Below are 22,011 nucleotides of genomic sequence, written 5' to 3'. Positions count from 1 at the left end.
GGACAGGCTGGATGGCTTTGAAGGATAATAAGCATGGAATGAGATTCAGTCATACAAAATATACAGTCCTATAAAATATATATATATATATATATATATATATATATAAATAAATATATATATATATATATGGGAAATAATAAAGTGTTCTGGTGGATGCTGGAGGACACCTGCACGTGCTCAGCTGCTGCTGCTCAGCCAGGCAAGGCAGAAACATAATCCTAAAATGGGAATAACTCTGGAAAATATAGGGAAATCCTGCTGCCACTTAGTGAAGGGTTGAGGTTGAGGAAATCCTGGGAACAGTGAAGTCAATCTGGATCATCGGATACAGAAAGATGAATTGAAATGAGAGGAATTTCACAGAAAGGCTCCTGGAAGGAGCAAGAAGTGGGCAAGTGAGCTCGCCTTGATGGTCACCAGCACTGGGAAAGGGGTGAGAGCACCACTGGGAAAAGAAGGAGACCTGGAGGGCTTCAAGAACAGTGCTGGCACATCCAAACTGCTCCCCAAGACCACGGAGTTGGGAATGAGAAGGCTTCCAAGGAGAAGCACAGGTCTGGAGGGGATCTTCTGGTTCATAGTGAGCCCTCCTGTGTCAAAGGTCATGGCTGGAAAGCCTCTCTAGAGCCTGCCAGTCCCTTTGGAATGTTACTTTTGGTAATATTTTTGCCTAACCACCAAAGCCATCACTACTAAGGCTGCTGCTGGAAACACTGCAGCTACCTGATCTGCTCCTACCACAGACATTCCCTTTCCCTGGATCTCCTGTAGGAAAAGCTCCTGACTCTGCTGCAGTAACTCAGACCAGCTGAATTCCTCATCAAAGGAAGGATTCCCCCAGGAAAGATGGGAACAGGAATGCTGCACACTGGACACCCTGGCTGTGAGCAGCACTCCAGAGCTAGACCCCTCCAAAAGCTGATCTTTCACAGCTGCTGGGAAAATATAATGGGAGGACATCAGAAAAGGAGGGAATGTCGAGCCTGCAGGAAGGGTAAACCTAGAGGGATAGGCACAGCAGGAAAGATGTCTCTGTATGATGACAAAAGACCTCAGCCGAAACAGAGCCACCACACGTGGAAGGCTCCAAACCATTCCAAGCCACTCCAAACAGTTCCAAGCCCCTTCTAGCAGAAGCACTTTGGGTTCAGGTGCAAACACCTCACTTGAAGCTGAAGGAAACCCTTGCAAGAGATGAGTTTTTGGTGTGCAAATGCCCAGCTGTGGCCCAGCCAGCAGCAGAAGATATCTCCCCAGGCTTCAGGGAGCAGGTTCCAGCTCCTGCTCCTGCAGCCATACCATCTGCTGGATCAATTCCAAGGCCTTCAGAAAAATCCCAGATGGTGATGCAACTCAAGGATATTACATGTGACATGTTTGCTCTCAGCAAGATTAATAGAGTTGACTTTGCTCCCCCTCCAATCTCTCTTTCTGCACGCTACACACTGCTATGATTTACTCTAAATACAGAAATATCCCAAACTTCTTTAGGACATCTGCTGATATAAATAGGATATTAAAAAACCCCTGCATTCCCTTATTAGCTGTGTGTGTGGATTAACAAGAAATAGTTTAAATTCCTGCCAAACAGTTCCAACTGGTTTTATGGACGGGAACAGATCTTTGTAATTATGCTGATTTTATATCAAACCTATAAAAGGTTGACCATTATAGGAATCAGCCAAACAAAGGATACACCTAAAGAGGTGCTGAATGTGCTGGAATTCCCAGTTGCCAACAGCAGAAAAAAGCCATGGAATGCCACAACCATGTTTTAGCAGCAGAATGTGATTCAGAACATAACACCAAGTGATGTCTTTAAGGTGTTCATCCAGTTTGGGAAAGGTACATGGCAGCAGCCACCAGTTTTGGGTAGCCATCCATCCATCCATCCATCCATCCATCCATCCATCCATCCATCCATCCATCTATCCATCCATCCATCCATCCATCCTTTGGAGACTGTGCCAGCCTGTTTTCAGCATTCATTTGGAATAATTGATCCTTCTCCTGTTTCCTAGCACTGAGTTACTATGGAACATCCTCAATCTTCTTCCCTAAGTGTGGGGACATGCAAGACCAGGTGATTCAACTGAGGCACCTCTGTGTTTCCATGTCCCCTCCACCTGGGAGAGGAGAGGATGGAGGTACTGAGGAATTATCCTCGTCCCAAGTTACAGATTAGAGACAAAATCACGCTGATTAATGAGATGTTGGTGCAATCCAGAAACACCACATCACTTCTCACTCTTCCATAAAATAAACATTAAATCATTAAGTCACAGAATCATGGAATGGTTTGGGCTGGAAGGGACCTTAATGCTCATCCAGTCCCACCCCTGCCATGGGCAGGGACACCTCCCATTAGCCCAGGTTGCTCCAAGCCCTGTCTCACCTGGCCTTGGACACTTCTCAGGACAGGGCAGCCCCAGCTCCACTGAAATCAATTCCAGCCCCTCACCAACCACACAGGGAAGAATTCCTTTCACATGTCCAAAAATTGCCTCTCTTTCAATTTGCACCCATTTCTCACTGTCCTGTCATGACCATGCCTGATGATGAGTCCCCCTCTGGCCTCCTTGTACATCCTTTCAAACACTGGAAGTGGTGGAGTCCCCATCCCTGGAGGTGTCCAAGGAAGGCCTGGATGTGGCACTCAGTGCCCTGGGCTGGTGACAAGGTGGGGATCAGTCACAGCTTGGACTGGATGATCCTGGAGGGCTTTTCCAACCTCAAGGACTCCAGGTGAAGTCCTACCCATCAACCAACCCCTCCATCCCTATTTTACCAATACCAAAGGTGGGAAGAGCAGCTTGGGTGTTCCTTGAGATTCCAGGTGATGATGAACCTCCTGCCATCTGGGATGTCAGTTTTCCCAATGAACAAAAAACCTCCAGAACTCAGCACTTGCCTTTCCAGCACTGGTGCAGTGACATTCATTTCATTCTCATGGGCAGAAGAAATGTAAAGCTTTTCAAATATTTTTAAGTGTGGGGTTATTAATGCCAGATTCCAGTGGATTGGGGAAAGCTCCCAACACATGCCTAATCTAGAACATGTGGTTTCGGGGGAGGTTTGGAACCAATATGTTTTCAACATTTTCAGGAAATTTGGTCTATCCAGATGAAAGCTTCTTGGACCCTACTGAACTATCAGTCAGTGATACAAACACTGAAACAAGAGGAAAATTTTCCCTTTTCCCTGAAAAAGAAAGTGCTTCTTTACCAACTCCAGAGAAAGCAATGATTCTGCTGAAGAGCAGCTTTAGGATTAATGCTGCAGAATATTTAGAGAATATGATAAATGATAAATCTAGGAAAACATCCCAGAAGTAAATCACATCCTGTGCTATGAATTCTGGCACATCTTCCCAGGGTGGCTTTTTGATGAGGAAGGGGGATCCTCTGCTGAGAGTGGAGGAAAAGTGCTGCCCATACTTTGAGGAACCCAAGCCAGGGTGTGAACTAGAACTAACTTCAACAAATCTGAGTACAGAGAATATGTTTTGTAAGGGAATGGGGAGGGAATTCATGACACAAAGTAGGGGAAGGATGAAACAGCACTGTGGGATGTGTGAGTCCACAGGGCACAGCCCAGGGCATTCCAGCTTTCCTCAGCCACCACTTTTCCTTCTCTCCCTGCTTTTGTTTCAACCTTGTTTTAAAACTCCTTAAAATTCACGTGTGAACACAGCCACCCTTAATGGTCTTTGCCTGGTTACACCTTAAATTGAGATGCTCCACAACAGCACCCCACACATCAGAGCTCCCTCCCTGTCCTTCATCCAGTAGGATCTCGGTCCCGTGCCATTCCCAGAGTCATCTGAGGGCCATCCCAGCCTGCTCCACCTGCACAACACAAGCCCTGAATTTCAGGAGCCTTTGCTTTGTGTTGCCCTGTCCCACTGTGGAGTGAGAGGCTGCTGTGTCCCCAGAAATGGCTTGGGGACAGTGACACTCGTGACCCCCCAGCCCTGTGCAGGACTGCCCCAGCCCAAAGCCAGTCTACACCAGCCTGGGAGATCAAGGACAGTTTGCAGCTCATTTTGGACTCTTCTGAGGCACTCCCTTGGCTCCATGCAATTTTTGAGGCAATTCCTCATCTCTTTGATGGACTTTCCATGTGCCTCCAGGGGAAGTGTCCTGCACTGAGGTCACTCCTGGGGCTGCTGGGCCACAGGGTGTGAGAGGAGCTCCTGCCCCAGCACCAAGGGCTGGGAATCATCTCTCATGTGGTGGCTTAGGGATGAGAGTGGCCTTTGCTGCCTCCCTGCTCCTCTCCTCACATTCCACCAAAGGACAAACCTCCATCCATGTGTCATCCAGATGAGCAGATGCTGCTCCAGGAGCTCCATGGATCAGTAGCCTGCTCCCTCCCCATTCCTCTGATCCCAAACACCAGCCCCCAGCTCAAGCTCATCGGGCTGAAAACAAATGCAGGGAAGTCACAGCTCATCCCTGGAATCCCTGGAGAGACACGAGATGCCAGAGAGCCACAATCTCTCTTCTCAAACAGCTTCAGACCACGTAAGATCTCATCAGGAACAGGGTTTTTTTTGCTGTTGAGAAAGTTTTTGTTTTTTTTTTCTCCTGCCAGTACTCAGAGATTTTTGCTTGGCTTGACAAAACCCAGGACTCCTTGGGGAATCATTTGGTGAAGCTCCTAAGGACAGTTAAACTCACATTTACAGATAATGCCAATAGTGGCAATAGGTTTTGATGTAGTTTACCCTGATCTTTAATCACATTCAAGGGAAAAAAATCTGATTACTGCAGATGATCAGAACCAAAGTGTGAACAAGAGACAGACCTTAGGGACAACCACTCATCAACCTGATTTTTGCTGCAGGTAAAGGTCAAAAGGAAAGGACAAAAGGAGCAGGATGAACTAGTTGTGCTCACGCATTCCACAGGTTTTTCCACCTTCAGAAGGATGATGGGACCCAAAGAGCACCAGGTGCTGTCTGAAGGGAGGTGCTGGAGCAGGTAGAGCCCCACCAGCCCTGTGTACCTCCTTCCTAAGGGCTTCTTGGCATGAGGAAAAATACAGGTGCAGGATTGTAGGAGAACCAAGATGGAACAGCACCTGTCCTTTAGAGGTCTGTCACCTCTGCTGTTGTCACCTCTGTCACAGCGCTGGTCCCATTTAGGAGAGGCTGGATCCAGTCACCTCCTGGGGTTCTCTCCACCCTACAACCTCAACTCTGCTCTCCAAGAGCCAGAGCTCTGCTGAAAATCCCTCCTCACTTCCTTGAGCAAGGCAGATGTGTCCCTGCTCACTGCAACGGGAATTTCTAAGGCTTTACAGGACACAAGGAACAACCAAGGTGATTTACCTCTTCCATCCCCTCCAGATCCACTGTAGGATCAATGGCAAGGCACCAGGACAGGCTGCTGGTACCAGAAGGCTCTAAAAAAACAGCTCCAGCCTCTGAGTAGGTGCAAGAACACCACAGAACAAATGTGGTCACGAGCAAAGACAAAATCCTGCTCCCAATTAACTCCAGAGCCACTGTTGCTGGCAAAATCCTCTTGCACTGCCTTCTCAGACACACAAAAAGCCAATCAAACAAATCTCCGCCCTCCTCAGCTCTGCTCCCTCATCACCAGTCCCAGCCAAGTTCCTGGGGTTCACACCAGAACCTGTGGCCATCATATTTCATTTTCCACCCTCTGGCTGGCTCTGGAAGGAGGATGTGATGTGCCTTTTGCTTCCCTTCCGGCATTTCGGTTGGATTCCAAGCGCAGAGCTGACAAAGAACATTCCCAGTCCTAATTTGAGGATCCCAAGGCTTTTTTTTGGCTGCTGGCTGGAGTCACCAGGCTGATTTTCTATCCACCACTGCACCCCTCTTGCTTCCTTTATCAATCCCACATATTTAAATCCAACAATTTGAAGCGTAGTGTTACAGCTGTGTTTTTATTTTGTTTGTTTTATTCGGTTGTTGCCTAACACAAAACACTCTGACATTTTCAGTCACATCCCACTAAGATAAACAACGAACATATGTCATGAATTCCAGCAGAAATGATTCCCAAGTGGGGCAGCAGCAAGGTTTGAAGTGGGAGTACGAGAGGCTCTCCCGAATTGTTTGCTGGATGTTGAAATGAGCTCTTCCCGTGGTTATCCATAAGGAATCGAGGGCAGGTGGGAGGAAACCTCTCCGACAGTCTCATCCCTGCAGAACTTGATGTGTTTTTCCTCCTCCCATCCATAATCCTGCCTAATTGGATGGAAAACCTCCATGGCATTGAGCAGCTGCCTGAGAACTGATGGATTAATTACACGGAAAAACGCAGGATCTGTATCCAAGGATCTGCCCGTATGCATCCACACGTACTTACAGCTGGATGAATCCAAAAACAGGGGAAAAGGAGGGGAAAAAAAGGGGAAGAAGGGGGAAAAAGAAGGAAACCCAAGAGAAACTCCATCACTCTTGTGAGGATTGGATGAATTTGATAAGAGGGAAAAAGAAGGGAAAAAAATGGGAGAAAAGGAAACCCAGGAGAGACTCTGCCACTCTTGGGAAGCTCAAGTGAAGTCCCTGCAGCAGCTGGGACACAGGGAATACTGCCTGGCTCAGCCAACCCTTGCGTTTATCCATTGAAAGCAATTAAGGCACTTCCCCAAATCCTGCTGGAATTAGTGGGATCAGATATGACTCCAACAATGTCTCCATACATCACGGCCAACAAAGCCCTCATGAAAACATTCAACCCCAGCCTCATTCACAGCTTTTTCCCCAAGGAATTCCTCACTGGAGCTCTGCAGCTCTGGGCTGGTGCAGCCGCTCTGTGACAGCCAAGAGGGTTCCAGTGAGTGCCCAGAGAGGGCACAGGGAGGACAATCACAACTGCCACCACCAGAGCAGCAGCTCCAAGTTTGGCTGTTCACAGAACCCCAGAACAGTTGGAAGGAACCTCTGGAGATCATCCAGTCCCAGGCAGGGTCACCCTTTGGAGCAGGTGACACAGGAACATGTCCATGTGGGTTTGGGATGTCTCCAGAGAGGGAGACTCCACACCCTCCCTGGGAAGCTGTTCCAGGGCTGTGCTCCCTCCATGGAAAGAAGTTCCTCGTGTTGAGGTGGGACTCCTTGTGTTGTAGCTTATGGGCATTGCCCCTTGTCCTGGAGCCTGACACTATCCTCTGACACCCTTTGGAGATATTTGTATGGATTATGAGATCCCCAGACAGAAAAACAAGCTTATTCATCCCAAAATCTGCAGGAGGAGGATCCTTGTGGTGGCAAGGGCAGGACCTGACGGGGGGCTCAGGTGGATCTGATCCACTTCCACAGCAATTCCTCCACTTGGAGCGACCAGACGGGCCTGGAGCACGTGCTGAGCCTGCAGAACCTCCCTGGCTGAGGGTTTATCCACTGAAATCAAAGCTGAGCTGCAAATCCGCCAGCAGGGAGACAATGGAGCCTCTCATGCTGTGAGAAGGGAGCAGCAGCTTCCAGAGGAGTCCGGCATTTCCAGCGCTCAGTGCAGCTCAGCTGCACTCACGGCTCAGCTGCAGCCACATTCCTGCCCCTCTGAAACATCTGTTCTCCTCTCATTAGTGCTGGCCCTGTTTTGTAACACAAGGAACTCTGTGAGATTCCTGAAGCTCAGTGTGTGACCCGGGGCGTTCCGAAAAGCCCCCGGCTCTCAGGAGTGGAATTCAGACGGAACCACCACTTCCAATAACGGCCCTGGCTGCTCAAAGTGCAGCTGGAAAAGGAGCTGAGCTCTGGTCAAGTTTGAGCACAGCCCCTGGGAGCTCAGAACCCACCCACAAGTGCAGTCAGGGCAAGTGTCTGAAAGTGCCACCGAGGTGACAATGACCAGAGAATTCCTTCTCATCCTCAGCAAATCCAGATCTCCCAGTGGCCACCCCACGGCCTCGTCCCAACCAGGGAAGGACAAACACCCCCAGAGCAGCTCCAGGGATGGACCAGATCAGCAGCACCTCATCACAGCTTTGTAAACTTCCAAATAATGAAGCAGAGTTCCTGCTGGAACAATCCAGATCCCAGCTGGAAGGGCTGCTGAAGAAGCCAGGGGGCAAAGGGAGGTTGTGGATGGATTAGGACACACCAACCATTATTCCACTGTGATCCCTGTGAACCAGGGTAATTCCTCACCCTGGGTATCACACAACTGGGCTTGGGCCTCTCCCAGCTTTTCCTATTTAACATCCAACTGGGACAGCAACATAGCAGAGCTCAGGGAGGAATTCTGGGCTTCAGCACAATCACAGAATCATAAACTGGTTTTGGTTGGAAGGCACCTTAAAGCTCTTCCCATTCCACCCCCCTGCCATGGGCAGGGACAACTTCCACTAGCTCAGGTTGTTCCAAGCTCTGTCCACCCTGGCCCTGGACACTTCCAGGAGCATCCGCAGCTTCCCTGCACAAACCTGTGCCAGGGCTGGAACAGAGCTGGAACCAGCACCTAGACGCCACTCTGGGTTTTTAGGGACAAGACCAAAACAAATCCCTGTTATCATATGCCTGGGAATAACACAGAGATAAGGATATGTAAATAAGCTGCAGTCTTAATTTTATCACAGTAATAACAAACACTGACAGCAACATCCCAGGAAAGGTATGAGTTTATCCCCAAATATTAAAACACCACATTATTCCCAATCTCTCCCACTTAGGGGGAAATCACAGAGAAATTCTGAGGGAAATCAGTAAGAACAAGCACTTTGTGGTGAGCCTTTCCTTCTGGGACAGTCTCCTGTGCTCCAGGATCCAGGAAATGTCCAGTATTTACTGCGTGCTCATCACCATGGTTTCAGAGCACAATAAGGCTCTATCGCCCTGCATCCATCTGTGTTTCTGGGAATGCCGGGGCTTTGGGAATTGCACAGGGCCAACACAAAGGCACCCATTGTTCTGGAGGCAGAGGGACAAACCTGCCCTTTCCACAGGAGAGGAAGCCAGCAGGAAAAGTTGCTATTGTGAGCTGAATATTTAAAAAAACGTGGAAAAAAGTCCGATTGCATCGTCAGTGCTGCGGGGTCGGGAAAGGGGCATGGCTGGGACAGGGCACCTGTGGGACTGGGGGCTGCCCGGGGGAAGCCAGGCACCCCCACACAGACTGGCATCAGCTCCTGCTAAACCATCCCAGAAACACCCAAAATCCATCCTAAACACACCCCAAAAGCCAGATTGGCATCAGCTCCTGCTAAACCACCCAGAAACCATCCTAAATCCATCCTAAAAGCCAGGCTGGCATCAGCTACTTGCTAAACCATCCAGAAAGCATCCAAATTCTGCCCTAAACCCACCCTAAAATCACTCTAAAAGCTAGGCTCTGGCATCAGCTACCTGCTAAACCATCCAGAAACCATCCAAAACCCACCCTAAAACCACTGTAAAACCATTCTAAACCTATTCAAAACCAACTCTAAAACCATCTTAAAACCACACTGAAATTTGCTTCTAAAACCACCTAGCAAATCCTAAGAAGGTGAAACTGGACCCATGTAGTTGCAGCATCACTTCCAAAGCTCCAGGTAGGAGGAGGGATGGGGAAGAGCTTTAAATCCCCCAGAATTTAATTTTCCTTTCAACCCAAAGCCATTTGCAGTGCTGGAATTCTCCTCCAGGACTTTCCTCAGCAGGAAGAACTGCCAAAGTAGTAGAAACCAAATTGTTGTCAGCTTAAGGCCAGCCATCTGCTCAGCCTCTTCCCAGCTGCCATGCTCCCAATCAAAGCCTGGAGAACAATCCCTGATGTTTCTCACCAAGCTCAATATGAAAAAAATCTAGGAAAGAAAAAAAAAAACCCAAAAAAACCAACAAACCAACAACCCCAAACCCAAAATGCAAAAAAGCCCAGAAACCAGGAAAGCAGCCCGGCAGGGATCTAACTGGGAACAGAGATGAAAGTAGGAGAAAAAGAAACTATTTTATTTGTTTAAAACAATGTTTTTTAAAGAGTCCTATTGACATCTGCTTTGTAAATGCTCTGTCATTATTTATAACCTCCAGAGCACGGAATTGTCTCTGGAGTTACAACCATGCTACTCCCAGATTTTGGCTTTGTTAGCAAAGAGCCAGCAGCATTTTTACTGGCACTCTGGGAATAGAGATCTAACATTTCATACCCAGTTTATTTAAAAGTGGACTAATTTAACATCCTTGATGGTTCCTTTTAGCACAACTGTTGCTAATTAGCAGCTCCAGAATGATTTGTTCATCTGGGAGCAGCAGCAGTTCCACAGCAGCATAAATACACCAGGGCAAAAGAGAAGGAGGGGGAAAGGAGAAAATAGGGAAGAGGCATTGGAGAGGGGCAGGTTTTGGAGAATTAAAGGAAAAGAAGCAACAGGTGGAGATGGGAACACTGAGGAGAAAAGAGGCAGAAAAAATAGAGTGCAAAGGCATTATCCTGGGCCCTGAGAAGCTGGAAAAATTGGTGGCAGTTTTTAAATTGTGCAAAAGTTGAGTCTGGTGGCATGGACTGGACAGTTGCTTTAAGATGATGATTCCAGGACTGGAACAGGCACCAGCCCCCAGTGATCCCATGGGACGCCCCAGGGCTGAAGGGATTCAGGGACAAGGAGAGGGACCTTGGCCAGGACACAGCCTCAGCTGCTTTAAGTGGCCCCAGGGCACTGTGGGTGCAGGGCCACAACCCAAAATTAAGCAAACCCAACCATAAAACATGTCAGGGGTCAGAAGGCTGAAACCAGAGTCCTCCAAGGAGGAGCCCCTGAAATTCCAGAGTCCTGTTGGAGAGTGACATGATCCAACTGATGGCTTTGCACACAATTTTCCTTGGATTTTTGAACAAAGAGGCACCAAAGCAGCTTTGCTGCTCCCATGTCCCATCCCTGTGGCTCCATGCCCTGGGCACAGCCAGGACCATGACCCTCCCCTGGCTGCACAGAACCAGCTCTGCCCTGTCCCAAAACCACCTCTTTCACAGCAAAAGGCTTGAAAGCAAATCCTCCAAAAACAAAAAGCTTTTGGGAAAGGAACCACACTCTCCCTGATGTTTAGAAATCATCAAAGCCAGCCTGTTGCTGGTAGCAGGATGAGCAGGACTGGAAGAGCTGGGAAGGGTCGGAGCAGCCTCCCTCCAGCCCCAGCCTCCATGCTCAGATCACTTTGGTCTTTCCCCGCATGTGTAAAAGCACTTGAAAGTTCATAAAATTAATTCCAGACAAATATTAGCGAGGCATCAAGTGGAAAGCACATCTCCTTCCTTCTGGGAATTTATAGTTCAGCCACTTTTATCTTCAGGAGGCTCTTTGGAGATCAAAGATTTGATCAACTTTCCCTTTGCGAAACTCACGAAGAAAACGGTGTTATCAGGACCATGACATGATTTTATTTATTAGTTTAATGATTCATTGCCTTGCTCTGACAGCAAGATTCCTTAACAAAGGTCTAAAACAAACAGCCTGAGTTCCCCAAGGCCGTGGCTCTGTTTGTTTCTCAATTTTATGGCTGTTACAAGGTCAAGCCCTGCCCTGACAGCTCCCACTTGTTAAGTGCAGCTCTAAAACCACCACAGCCAAACGTGGGGCAACCACTTGCCAAAGCCAGAGGGACACAACCTGTCACTCTGGCAGTTTTTCCCATCTCCACCACATGTAGGGTCAAAATCCCTAATTTTCAAAAAGAGACAGGTAAGAATCACAGGATCAGTGGGGCTGGAAAAGCTCTCTGAGACCACTGAGTCCAACCTGCGACTGATCCCAGCCCAGAGTGCCATGTCTGGGTGTTCTTTGGACACGTCCAGGGATGGGGACTCCAAACCTCCCTGGGCAGCCCCTTCCAATGCCTGACCATCCTTTTCAGGAAGAAATTCCCCCTGATGTCCAACCTGACCCTCCCCTGCCACAGCTTGGAGCCATTCCCTCTTGTCCTGTCCCTGACAGGAGCCCGACATGCCCCAGCTGCTCCCTCCTGTCAGGGAGTTCTGCAGAGCCAGAAGGTCCCCCTGAGCCTCCTTTTCTCCAGGCTGAGCCCCCTCCCAGCTGTTCTAGACCCTTCCCCAGCTCCATTCCCCTCCCAGGACTGGATAAGGGTGGAAGTGCTCTGCATTTCTGGAGTGACTCAGCTCTGAGCATCCAGGGAACATCAGGGAAATCAGGGAAAGGAATGCCAGTCAGGAAAGGACAACACTGGGCACAAGGGTGATGGGCAAAACCCTCCTTAGACACCAACCCTATCTCTCCTCAGCAGCTCTCTGCACATCTGGCAAGGCAGAGGCAGCCTGAGGGATGAAGTTAATCCCTCCCAACATCTGCCAGCAGCGCTCCATCAACTCCGCTCGCCTCCAGTGGGAACTTGCTACTACACAAGCAACTGGTGAAGACACTGGGACAGATTTCAAGGAGACTGGGAAAAGGACTGTGATGCTGCCTGAGCCATCTGAGCAACACCAGCTCCAAAACTGAGAGCCCACACTGGGCCGGAATCACTCAGGGAGTCTGCACCAAATGCATCAGACTTGTCACAGTCAGCATTCTGGGCAAGAGGAATCCAAGGAGTTTCATCAAGCTCCTTCTTGAAGCAGAGCCAAATGGAAATGCTCCTCCACTGTGAAACTGCAAAGGTTTCAGGGGAGATGGGAAACTCACAGAGCTGGACTGGAAGACCAATGATGATAACAGAGAAAGGACTTGGGCACAGAACCATGACTCCATCAATTCTGTCTCTGCTTTCCCTGGCATCCAGTGCTTTTTCCACTCCTATAAAAGGGGATCTGTTCTTTCCTGCAATATGGAAGCACAAGAGCTCTTCCAGGAGCTCATGCTCCTGTCTTTGTGTCATGATAATCATGGAGAGCCAGGACTGGAAATCAAATTCCTCACAAAGAAATCAGGAACCTTTGTGCTCTTTAATCCAAGCTTTGTACAGCTTTGCCTTCCCTTCACACGAGCTTTGACCCCACCTGAGACTCCACAGCAACTCAAAACGCCCTTAAAGCAGTCATCAGTTTGGGATGCAGATGTTCCCAGCTGTTTCTTGGATTGTGAAAAGCTCCTGGATGATTTTAAACAAAGTTGGGTGTGCAGGACAACAAATAAGGGCAAACAATTACCAATTACAGCCTTAAACAAGCACAGTTCTAGGAGTCAAAGATGGAATTCTTAAGCAGCATCAATTCACACATGTCCTACAGCTGCAGAAATCAGAACTCCTGGAATTCCTCATCTGGGAGGGGACCAAAACCAGGGAGAAACTGAGCAGGACTCACCGTCGGGCCCCTCGCTGCCTTTACTCCTTTTATTCCGACGGACGCGTCTCCCTTCTTCGCCAACGTGCAGCTTCTCCTCGGGGTGGAAGAAGTTCAGCAAGGCCAGCTGTAAGGAGAGGGACAAGTTTAAGCATCTCTGCACAGCTGGTTCAGCCAAGCTGAGAGATTGCAGCCTAAATGCCAAATCCTTTCCAGCAGGAATGAGCAGAAGAGACAAGGAGGACGTGAGATGGCTGCTCGCAGATCTCAGCTCAACCCAAGTCCCCTTGGAAGCGGTCTAGGACTTGGGAAAGCGCCACCTGAGAGGTTTCAGCATGGAGAATCCATTCCCCAGGGATGGGGTTCTGCAGGCTGCAGGGAGACCTATGGCTGGAAATAATCAAACAACTCAAAGGTTGATGTGATAATTCCTAATTTTTCTCTGCAGAACTTGCTCAATCCTGGATCTCCTTCTCCAGCATTACTCACTGCCAGTAAGTTTTGCCTCTCTCAACCTCTTCTCTGCAAGCCTCATTAGCTACTGAGATTCAAAGGTCTTCAGGGACCTTTAAATCCAACCCAATATACCACATAAATTAACACTTTAAACCTGCAGCAACGTTTGTAACATGAGATTTGCCAGGAGGCAAAAATTTTATGTAGCGACCTCTTATTCAGGAAAAAATTACTGCTGCCTTAACAAGTCTTTAAAGGATCAACATCCCGACCCAGAAATTAGAATTTGGGGTTAGAAACCAGAATCCCAGCTACCTCCGGGTGTGGCAGCTCATCCCCAGCGGCATTTTCCTGTTATTTCCTCTTCATAAAAAAGGGAAGTGAAAGATCAATTAGGGACCAAACACCTTCTGTGTGTTACTGCATCCAACAGCCAGGGCTGCTCCGACCAGGATGGGGTTTTCTTGCTCAAGAAACCCGATCTGCTTATTTCAGCTGTAAATACACAGCAAAACAAAAACACAGCCCAAGACGAGAACCAGGAGGCTTCAAAAAGCAGCCCCAGCGGTTATCGAACCCATCATTGTTCTGAGAATAAAACCTGGGGCATCAAAAGCACCTTTGAAAGAGCAGAGAAGAACAAACACCTCCCCTGAATTGCCGGGCTCGTTAAGCTCCAGCCCATAAAAGTCTCTATCAAGAGCAATAATCGCAAAAGGCCCTTGGCTTTTCACAAGCCCCAGGGCTCTCACCTCCCCTCTCCCTCCCTTTCCCAAGGTATTTCCCAAGCACAGCTCCTCTCCCAGCCTCAGCATCCCAGTCCTTCACTCAGATTTTACATTTGCATTTTGCTTTACTCCAACAAGCTCGGCTGCAGTCTCACAAATTGAAATGTTTGGAAACCCTTTAGTTTCCAAAGAAGAACCCCCAAAGCATTTCTCAAATTCCAAACCTGTTGCTATTTCCTTCTGCCCCTGTGCAGGCAGGTCTGCAAAATTCCTGGGTGTCTGTCATTGCAATGATGTCGTGGCTAAAAGGACCCCAAAATGCTGTGGGATGATCTGGGATCAGCTTCCCAAACTCTCACTACTGGGCTTTTAAACATCCCTAAAAGGCAATGATGAGTAAAGCTTACCTGCCTGAGGAAGGCCAGTTACAAGGTTGGATGGACAACTGAAGGCTCTCATTTGCAACAAGGAATAAAGGATGAGAACAATTCCCAAAACAACACGTTCCCAAAGCTCCCACATCCCCCTGCACTGCCCCAGGTGTGGAACACTGGAGCAGGATGCTCCTGCAGGCACCACCAGCACCTTTCCTAACACACCACAGCACAGCCAGGGATGAGAAAAGGTGAATTTCTCTTTAAACCCCTCATTTAACTCACGTTGAGACACTGCAGAACTAATTGCAGTAACAAATTGCATTATAATTTGGGTTAAAGTGTCAATGAAATCCTCAGCGTGGCTTTGGAATGCTGTTATTGCCTGGATCATTACTGGATTTTACAGAACAGGGTAATAGAGGCTGTTCCTCCAGGCTGAACAACCCCAACTCCACTGCTCTGCTCCAGGTTTTAATTTGATGTCACTTGTCACTGACCACTCAGAAAAACACTAAACTTTGGCTGAAAGTAATCTGTCCATTAAACTCTGTATTTCTCGTCAGGAAGAGAAATGACAGTGAGGGTGAATGACTAAATCACACCTTTTACTTAGAAAATAAACCCACAGAACTGTGTTTTCCAGGAGCAGTGACACACCCCACCTGGGAACAACCCCTGTGAGCAGAGAGAGGGGCTCATCCCCAGGGTGGGCCTTCCACAGAGCTGTGAATTATGCACTGACCCTCCCGTGACTGGCACGGAGGGCTCGGGGGTCCTGCTCGGGATGGAGGGAATGCTCAGATCCCCGGGAAGGTCAGGGGCAGGGAAAGGGTGACCAAGCCTCTTGCAGCCACCCAAGCTGCCAGAGGCCAAGTGGCTCTCAGGGGACTCAAGGGCCCCGTTGTTCCAGGGCTGCAGCTGCCCGAGCTCGGGGATGCTCGGCCATGAAGGGCCGGTCTGTGTCCGGCTGGGAGCCGCTTTTTCCATTCACCACCCCGAGACAGCAGCGATAAATTGGGAAGAAATTCCTCCCTGTCAGGCCCTGGCACAGGTTGCCCAGAGAAGCTGTGGTGCCCCTGGAACTCTGGAAGTGTCCAAGGCCAGGTTGGACAAGGCTTGGAACAATCTGGGCTAGTGGAAGGTGTCCCTGCCCATGGAAAAGGGTGGAATGAGATGAGCATTGAGGTCCCTTCCAGGCCAAACCATCCTGGGATTTCATAATTCTATGATAAAGTTTTAAAAACATTTTTCCTTGCTCCATAACAAACCCAAGACTTCCTGTCCGAGTGCATTTTTTCCCTTTTCAGCACAAGGGCTTTAAAATCCTCTTTTCTCAATCCGAATGTTAAATTTGGCCTTCGGTGGGGATTAATTTTTATGACGTTTAAGGTTTCTTCCTTCCTCTGCATCAACCCTGGGTTCATGGGGCACCCTGGCTGTGCCATCTTCTGGGGAATTCTAAAAGGAATTGTTACCTAGTCCATGATTTCACTGAAACTCCTCATGCTCAAAGTCATGAAGAGCTGATTCTCTCAGCCTGTGCACTTTCAGAGCCAGAGAATTTTTCAGGAGTCAAGCACACACAGCTTCTTTTTTGGGAGCAGGTATTTTCCCTGCACAGTTTAAACAATCCCCATTTCCCTCCTCCTCCAAGCTAAAGCCCTCAAATCACCCTTAATTTTAGAAACACTGTGGGTTTAATCAAGAGAATCACTATAGGATGCAAAAAGGTCAAAAAGCCAACACAGGAAAAATCCCAGGGGAAGGCATTCCTCAAAATAACCTGGGAAACAATAGCACAGGCACTGCTCGCCGGAGGGAATCGGATCTGCCTCGGTTTCTCTGGGCAAAATAAAGCAAAACAAAGGCACACAGAGCTGGTTTTCCCTGCAGAACCTGCCTGGGAACTTTGGAAAAAGCTGCTGGAGGATGGATGTCAAGGGAGCACAGTGGGAACTGCCAAAATAACAGGGCCTCTCAAACTCATTTGTAGATGGACATTTCCAACTCCACGCAAGTAAAGGATAAAGAAAGGTATTATCATTTTTCATAAAATAAAATGTTGTCTTGTCATTCCAGGCTCTTGTCAAAAGTGTCTTGAAGAGCCACTGGATACCAAGGGAATCTATTTCCAATGGTCAAACAGCTTCAAAGGAAGAAAAGTGGAAAAATATAACCCACCCCATGCAATTATACACAAAGGGTGGATTTTTCCTTAGGCTAAGTTGGTAGGAAGAACAAGTGTATTCTTCCTGCAGAAGGGAAAAACACCCAAACCTTCAGGTGTACAAGGCCTTTTGGGTGAAAAGTGAAAAAAACCCAAAGATTTTCTGCCTCTAACAGCTCCCAATTCCTCCTGACAAAGCAAGTCCAGCTAAAGATCTCATCCAGAAACCACAGCTCAATGTCTTAAAAAGCACCTCAGAAGAAAAGCATGAACTCACCCTCTTGCACGAGTGTTTAACAGGATTGTTAAAATCAAATTCCCTCTTCCTTTGCAGTTTGGGAGATCAGCAGTGTGAGGAGCCTAAGAACCAGCCCAGGCTCTGCAGCAGCATTCTCTGCAAGCAATATTGTTGTTTTTCTAGTGCTCTCAAGTTCAGCCTGTGGTTCAGAGGAGCAGCTACTTGAATATCAGCCCCATTGTCCTCCAGAGCTTTGCCTCTGGTGACACATGGTGCAAAAAATAAAAAAGATCAAGCAGATAATTTGTATTCCACCAGCTCAGAAAGAAGCTCGAGGAGTAGCTTTGCTTTATTGAAAAGAAACCCCATCCCACATATTTTAAGAATTGTTTTTGTCATCGTTTCTTGCTCCTCATAAAAATGCAAGGAGCAAACGAGGGAACAATTCCCATTTCAACGTGACAGAACTTTGACACCGTGTCTTGTCTGCAGGACAAGCCGCAGCCCTGCCCGCAAAACTCGTGGAATGTCATCAATGCCATGAGGCGAGGACCAGAGATGGTACAACCTCCACTGCCCACCTTCCTCCCCAAACCTGGTACTCCCAGCTGGCTGTGGGAACCCTTGCCATGGCTCTGGAGCAGGTTCCACACCATAACAAACCCCTGCCCTCAGCTTCTTCTGGCTGAAGCTCCAGTTTGGTCCTCACCTTCAAGATGCCCAGAACTCCTCTGGTCCCTGTTGCTTCATCTCATCATCCTTCCCTCCCAACACCAGCCACATTCCTGCTCTTTCCAGCCGCTCATCCTGAAGCCCAAGATCCCAGAGGCACAATCCTTCACCCTGGAGTTGACACAAAATCCCAACTCTCCCTCATTCCAATCTGCACTTAAGGATTCTTACTGGTTTTCAGACACAACAGGGAACTTCAAAAGCATTTTCCACCCAAAGCTGTTCTATAATCCCAAAACACCAGCAATGCAGGGAGTGGGTTGGACTTGATGATCTTGAAGGTCTCTTCCAACCCTGTGATTCTGTGATTTTGTGCTAAGGAGTTTATCCAGCAGGAAGTTTGGCTGGGAGGAGGCATTGAGCTCTGGCCCAGGCAGGAGCTGTAACAGCAGAGCCAACACTCGTGAGGAGCTTCACAAAAATGACAGCCAAGGAGTCAAGGGAGTATTTGACCACTAGAACACAGAAATTACCTTGGACTTGGAGATGGACCATGGAATGCCATGGCCTGGGGGCACAGCACCTGCCAGTGGGCAGGAACTCCCATCTCAGCACGTCTACACCCTGGACATGCCACCAGTGCTTTTGGGAACAGGATTTGAGATGCTGCCAACATGCTGAGCACTGGGTCAAAATCCTCTCCCAAGGACTGTGCAATCCCAGTTTGGAGGAGGCCAGGGAATGACACTCTGGGTCCTCCAAGCACTCCAGTAACAGACATTGACTGGAGATCAATGGAAGAGGAGGGAGCAGGTTTTCCCAGGATTTATTGGTATTTTACATTCAGTACCCAGGAAAGCCACTGTGCTTTGCAGGACAGAACCCTAAATCCAACTGCCAGTTCTCAACCCAAGCCAAAGTGATGGACAGGGAATTAATTGCCATCAGAACAATTAAAACACCTTACAAACTTCCGTTCAGATCCAAACCCTTCCCTCTCCCTTCCTCCTTTCCATGTGGAACAGGGCTTTAAGCAGACCTATGACAGCAGGATCACATCCTGCAACTCCAAGTCCAAACAGGAATTTCCTCTAATCCAAATCTTCCTCAGCTCAAACTCAGCTTAGTTCAGTAAGCAACATCCTAAATTCTTACATTTCCACTACTGACCCAACTGAACACACCACATGATTTTTACTTTCACTCAGCTCAGGGAACCTGGAGCACATGTAGGTAAACCTGGCAGGTAAGGACATGGCAGAGGGGCAGGCAGGTGGATTTGCTCCTTATGGGAGGAGTGGAGCATAACTTTGGAAAAGGAAGGTTCCAGCATTCCTTCAGACAGAGAGAGTAACCAAAGGAATCCTCAGAAACTCTTTCTGCCCAAAACCTCCACAGAAAATCGGTTTCAGCACAAAATGGAACCAGGTCCACAGTCCAACTCCCTGGATTCCACACATGCCACACCTTTCTCTGACTCAATCACCAAAATCACCAAAATTGACCCCAAACCAGCACCACCTCAAGCCTAGAAGTCTACAATTTGTTAAACAAGGCTGTTTATCCATGTGTTTGTCTAAGACACCTTTCCCTGGAGATGCCTTGTGCTGGAGGGGACCTGGTGGCTCCCACAAGGACTTTGATGGGGGACAATGCCACGGAGGTGGACACGGCTGGAGCCGAGCGACGGTTCAGGCTTCCCACTCCTTACACCTGCTGGCACTGGAGGGAAAGCTCAAACACAACCCAGATGTGAGCACAACAAGGTCAAAGCTGAGTTTAACACTGCACATGAAGACACCTGCAGTGAATTTTTTACTGGTAGCAGGAATAAGAGATTCCTGCTGCAGGCTCCGGGTCCGGCACAGCAGAGCCAGGGGAAGTTCCTCGCTGGGAACAGGCTGGTTAAATGCTGAGAGGGATCAATGTCAGCAAGGTAAGGAACTTAAATCAGTTCCTTTTGCCTCCCAAGGAAATCAAATTTAGCTGTGAAGCAGCGCCAGGCAGGGATCTGCTGTCTATTAGCAGGAATTCTCAGTTTTTCACATTTTAATTAGCTTTTGTAGCCCTTTGCAGGCCAATTTTCAGCCAGCTGGGCTACGCCCCCCTCCAGATGGAGGTCATGGGTTCTTCTTCTTCATTCCAGCAGCAATTCCTTCCTTATTTGAGCAGTTATATTCCCAAAATATTCATGCATTTTATAAAACACAGCACACACTTGATTCGGGGGAACCCAACCCTCAGCAATTCCTTATCAGCCATAGTTCCTCTTCCTTCCTCCAGATGCACCACTGCTCTTGCTCCTCATGACCTGAAGCTTCTCCAGCACATTCAGAACAACATGAGGCTAACAGCACAATCCTCCTCAAGCCAGAATCCCTCTTAAAAATATTCCCCAAATCAGGAGCTGCTCCAGCAAAGAGCTTCATGGCCCTGCTGCTTCCCTTGCAGCACCTCTGTTCCCTGCAAAATGAAGAACTGGGCTCTCTCCAGCCTGAAATCACCCTTGGGGCTCCTCCTGAGGAGAAAAACTCCTTTTGCCAGGTTTTAAAACACTTTTAGGAATACCTGGAAGGTCCTGCTAGTCATGGCAGGAACAATGACCTCAACTGCTTCCACAACCAACAGAGACCATAATGTGCACAGGGACCATTCCCAGAGGATGCTCTGGATCACCTCCACTGAAGGTGCTTCTTTGCCACCCAATCCCTTCAACTCCCACCCATTCCAGATGTTTCTCAAGAGACAGAAGCACTGAAATTCCAACATCTGCAAAGAGCAGCTGGTTCAATGAACAGTCCTCTTTTTTAACCCATCTCCAAAGCAGACAAACATTACAGGTGGCCAAGCCACCTCTTCCTGCAGGAGGTGATCAACCAGATCCTGCTCTGGAGTTTTCCATTGGGAATGTGGTTACAGGATCCGAATTTATGGCATTTTTCAGTTATTTGGTATTTGGCCTTTTATCTCCGTTCTATATAACCCCATTGCATGGAATGGGACCAGCTGCAGCAAAAAACTGGTTTGGATTCACTCATGGATATAGATCCATATGGAAGAAAGTTACAGAAGAACATCTGTCAGACACTGGAACTGATGAACTTCATTCTGTCCTTGCTCTCAGACAACCCCTTCTATTGGGTTTTGGGGGAGAAATCTTTGAAAATCTTCATAATTTTTATATATTCTGCTGATCAGATAATTGAGCTGTTTAAGGAAATGTCCAAGGCCAGGTTGGACAAGGCTTGGAACACCCTGGTCTAGTGGAAGGTGTCCCTGCCCATGGAAAAGGGGTGGAATGAGATGAGTTTTGAGGTCCCTTCCAGGCCAAACCATCCTGGGATTTCATAATTCTATGATAAAGTTTTAAAACCATTTTTCCTTGCTCCATAACAAACCCAAGACTTCCTGTCCGAGTGCATTTTTTCCCTTTTCAGCACAAGGGCTTTAAAATCCTCTTTTCTCAATCTGAAAGTTAAATTTGGCCTTCGGTGGGGATTAATTTTTATGACGTTTTATTGGAAGAAGAACGGAAGGGAAAGAAACAGGAGGAGGGAATCAAGTAGTCCAAATTGAATTGAATTAAAATGAAAACAAGTCTGCTGAAAATGTAACACCCACAAAATAATGCATCCATGAAACAGTGTGGATAAACAGCCCACTGCAGCAACTGGGAAATAATCCAGTTATTACCCAGGCATCCACATCAAGGGTGAAGGTTTCAATGGCAATTCCCACACCTGCAAGGATGCACGGAATTGTGGTGGGAGACAGTGACTGCCTGGTTAATTCTTTACAATAATCTGCTCAAATAAATTACGCTCTGTTGCCTAATTAATCAGATCCCCTGCAATTAACGTCAAGGAGCCAATGACCTCATGCAGACAGGATTAAGAGCTCTGCAAGGCTCCGTTCCGGGCACAGCCAGGGGAACAAGTCCCCGCAAGGCAGGGCTGGGTGCAGTGCCAGAGATGCTCCTTCATGCAGGCATTGCAAAACTCCACATCCTGCAGGGACTCCCCAGAAGCCAACTGGACACGGCATAGGAATGGGGGGAATAGGGAATGTCCCCTCCTCCCACGGAGGATCAAGGGGCTTCCTAGCACATGGCACTGGAGAAGCTGCCTCCAGATAAACATCCTGCTTCCCAAAAATTGGATTATAGAAAGGTGGAATG

General features: G+C 48.2%; 1 protein-coding gene across 5 annotated transcripts in view; it reads right to left on the bottom strand.

Moving 5' to 3' along the window:
• The window catches only part of EDA (ectodysplasin A), a 61,001-nt gene that overhangs the window by 12,160 nt on the left and 26,830 nt on the right, over positions 1-22,011 (bottom strand). For all 5 annotated transcript variants that reach the window (XM_054641464.2, XM_077186006.1, XM_077186009.1 and 2 more), the window contains exon 2: positions 13,218-13,323. In XM_054641464.2, coding sequence (XP_054497439.1) covers positions 13,218-13,323 — 106 coding nt within the window. The remainder of the gene's footprint in view (positions 1-13,217; positions 13,324-22,011) is intronic.

Source organism: Agelaius phoeniceus, chromosome 14 (assembly GCF_051311805.1).
Source record: "Agelaius phoeniceus isolate bAgePho1 chromosome 14, bAgePho1.hap1, whole genome shotgun sequence".
NCBI lineage: Eukaryota > Metazoa > Chordata > Aves > Passeriformes > Icteridae > Agelaius > Agelaius phoeniceus.
This window is presented reverse-complemented; position numbering and strand designations above follow the sequence as displayed.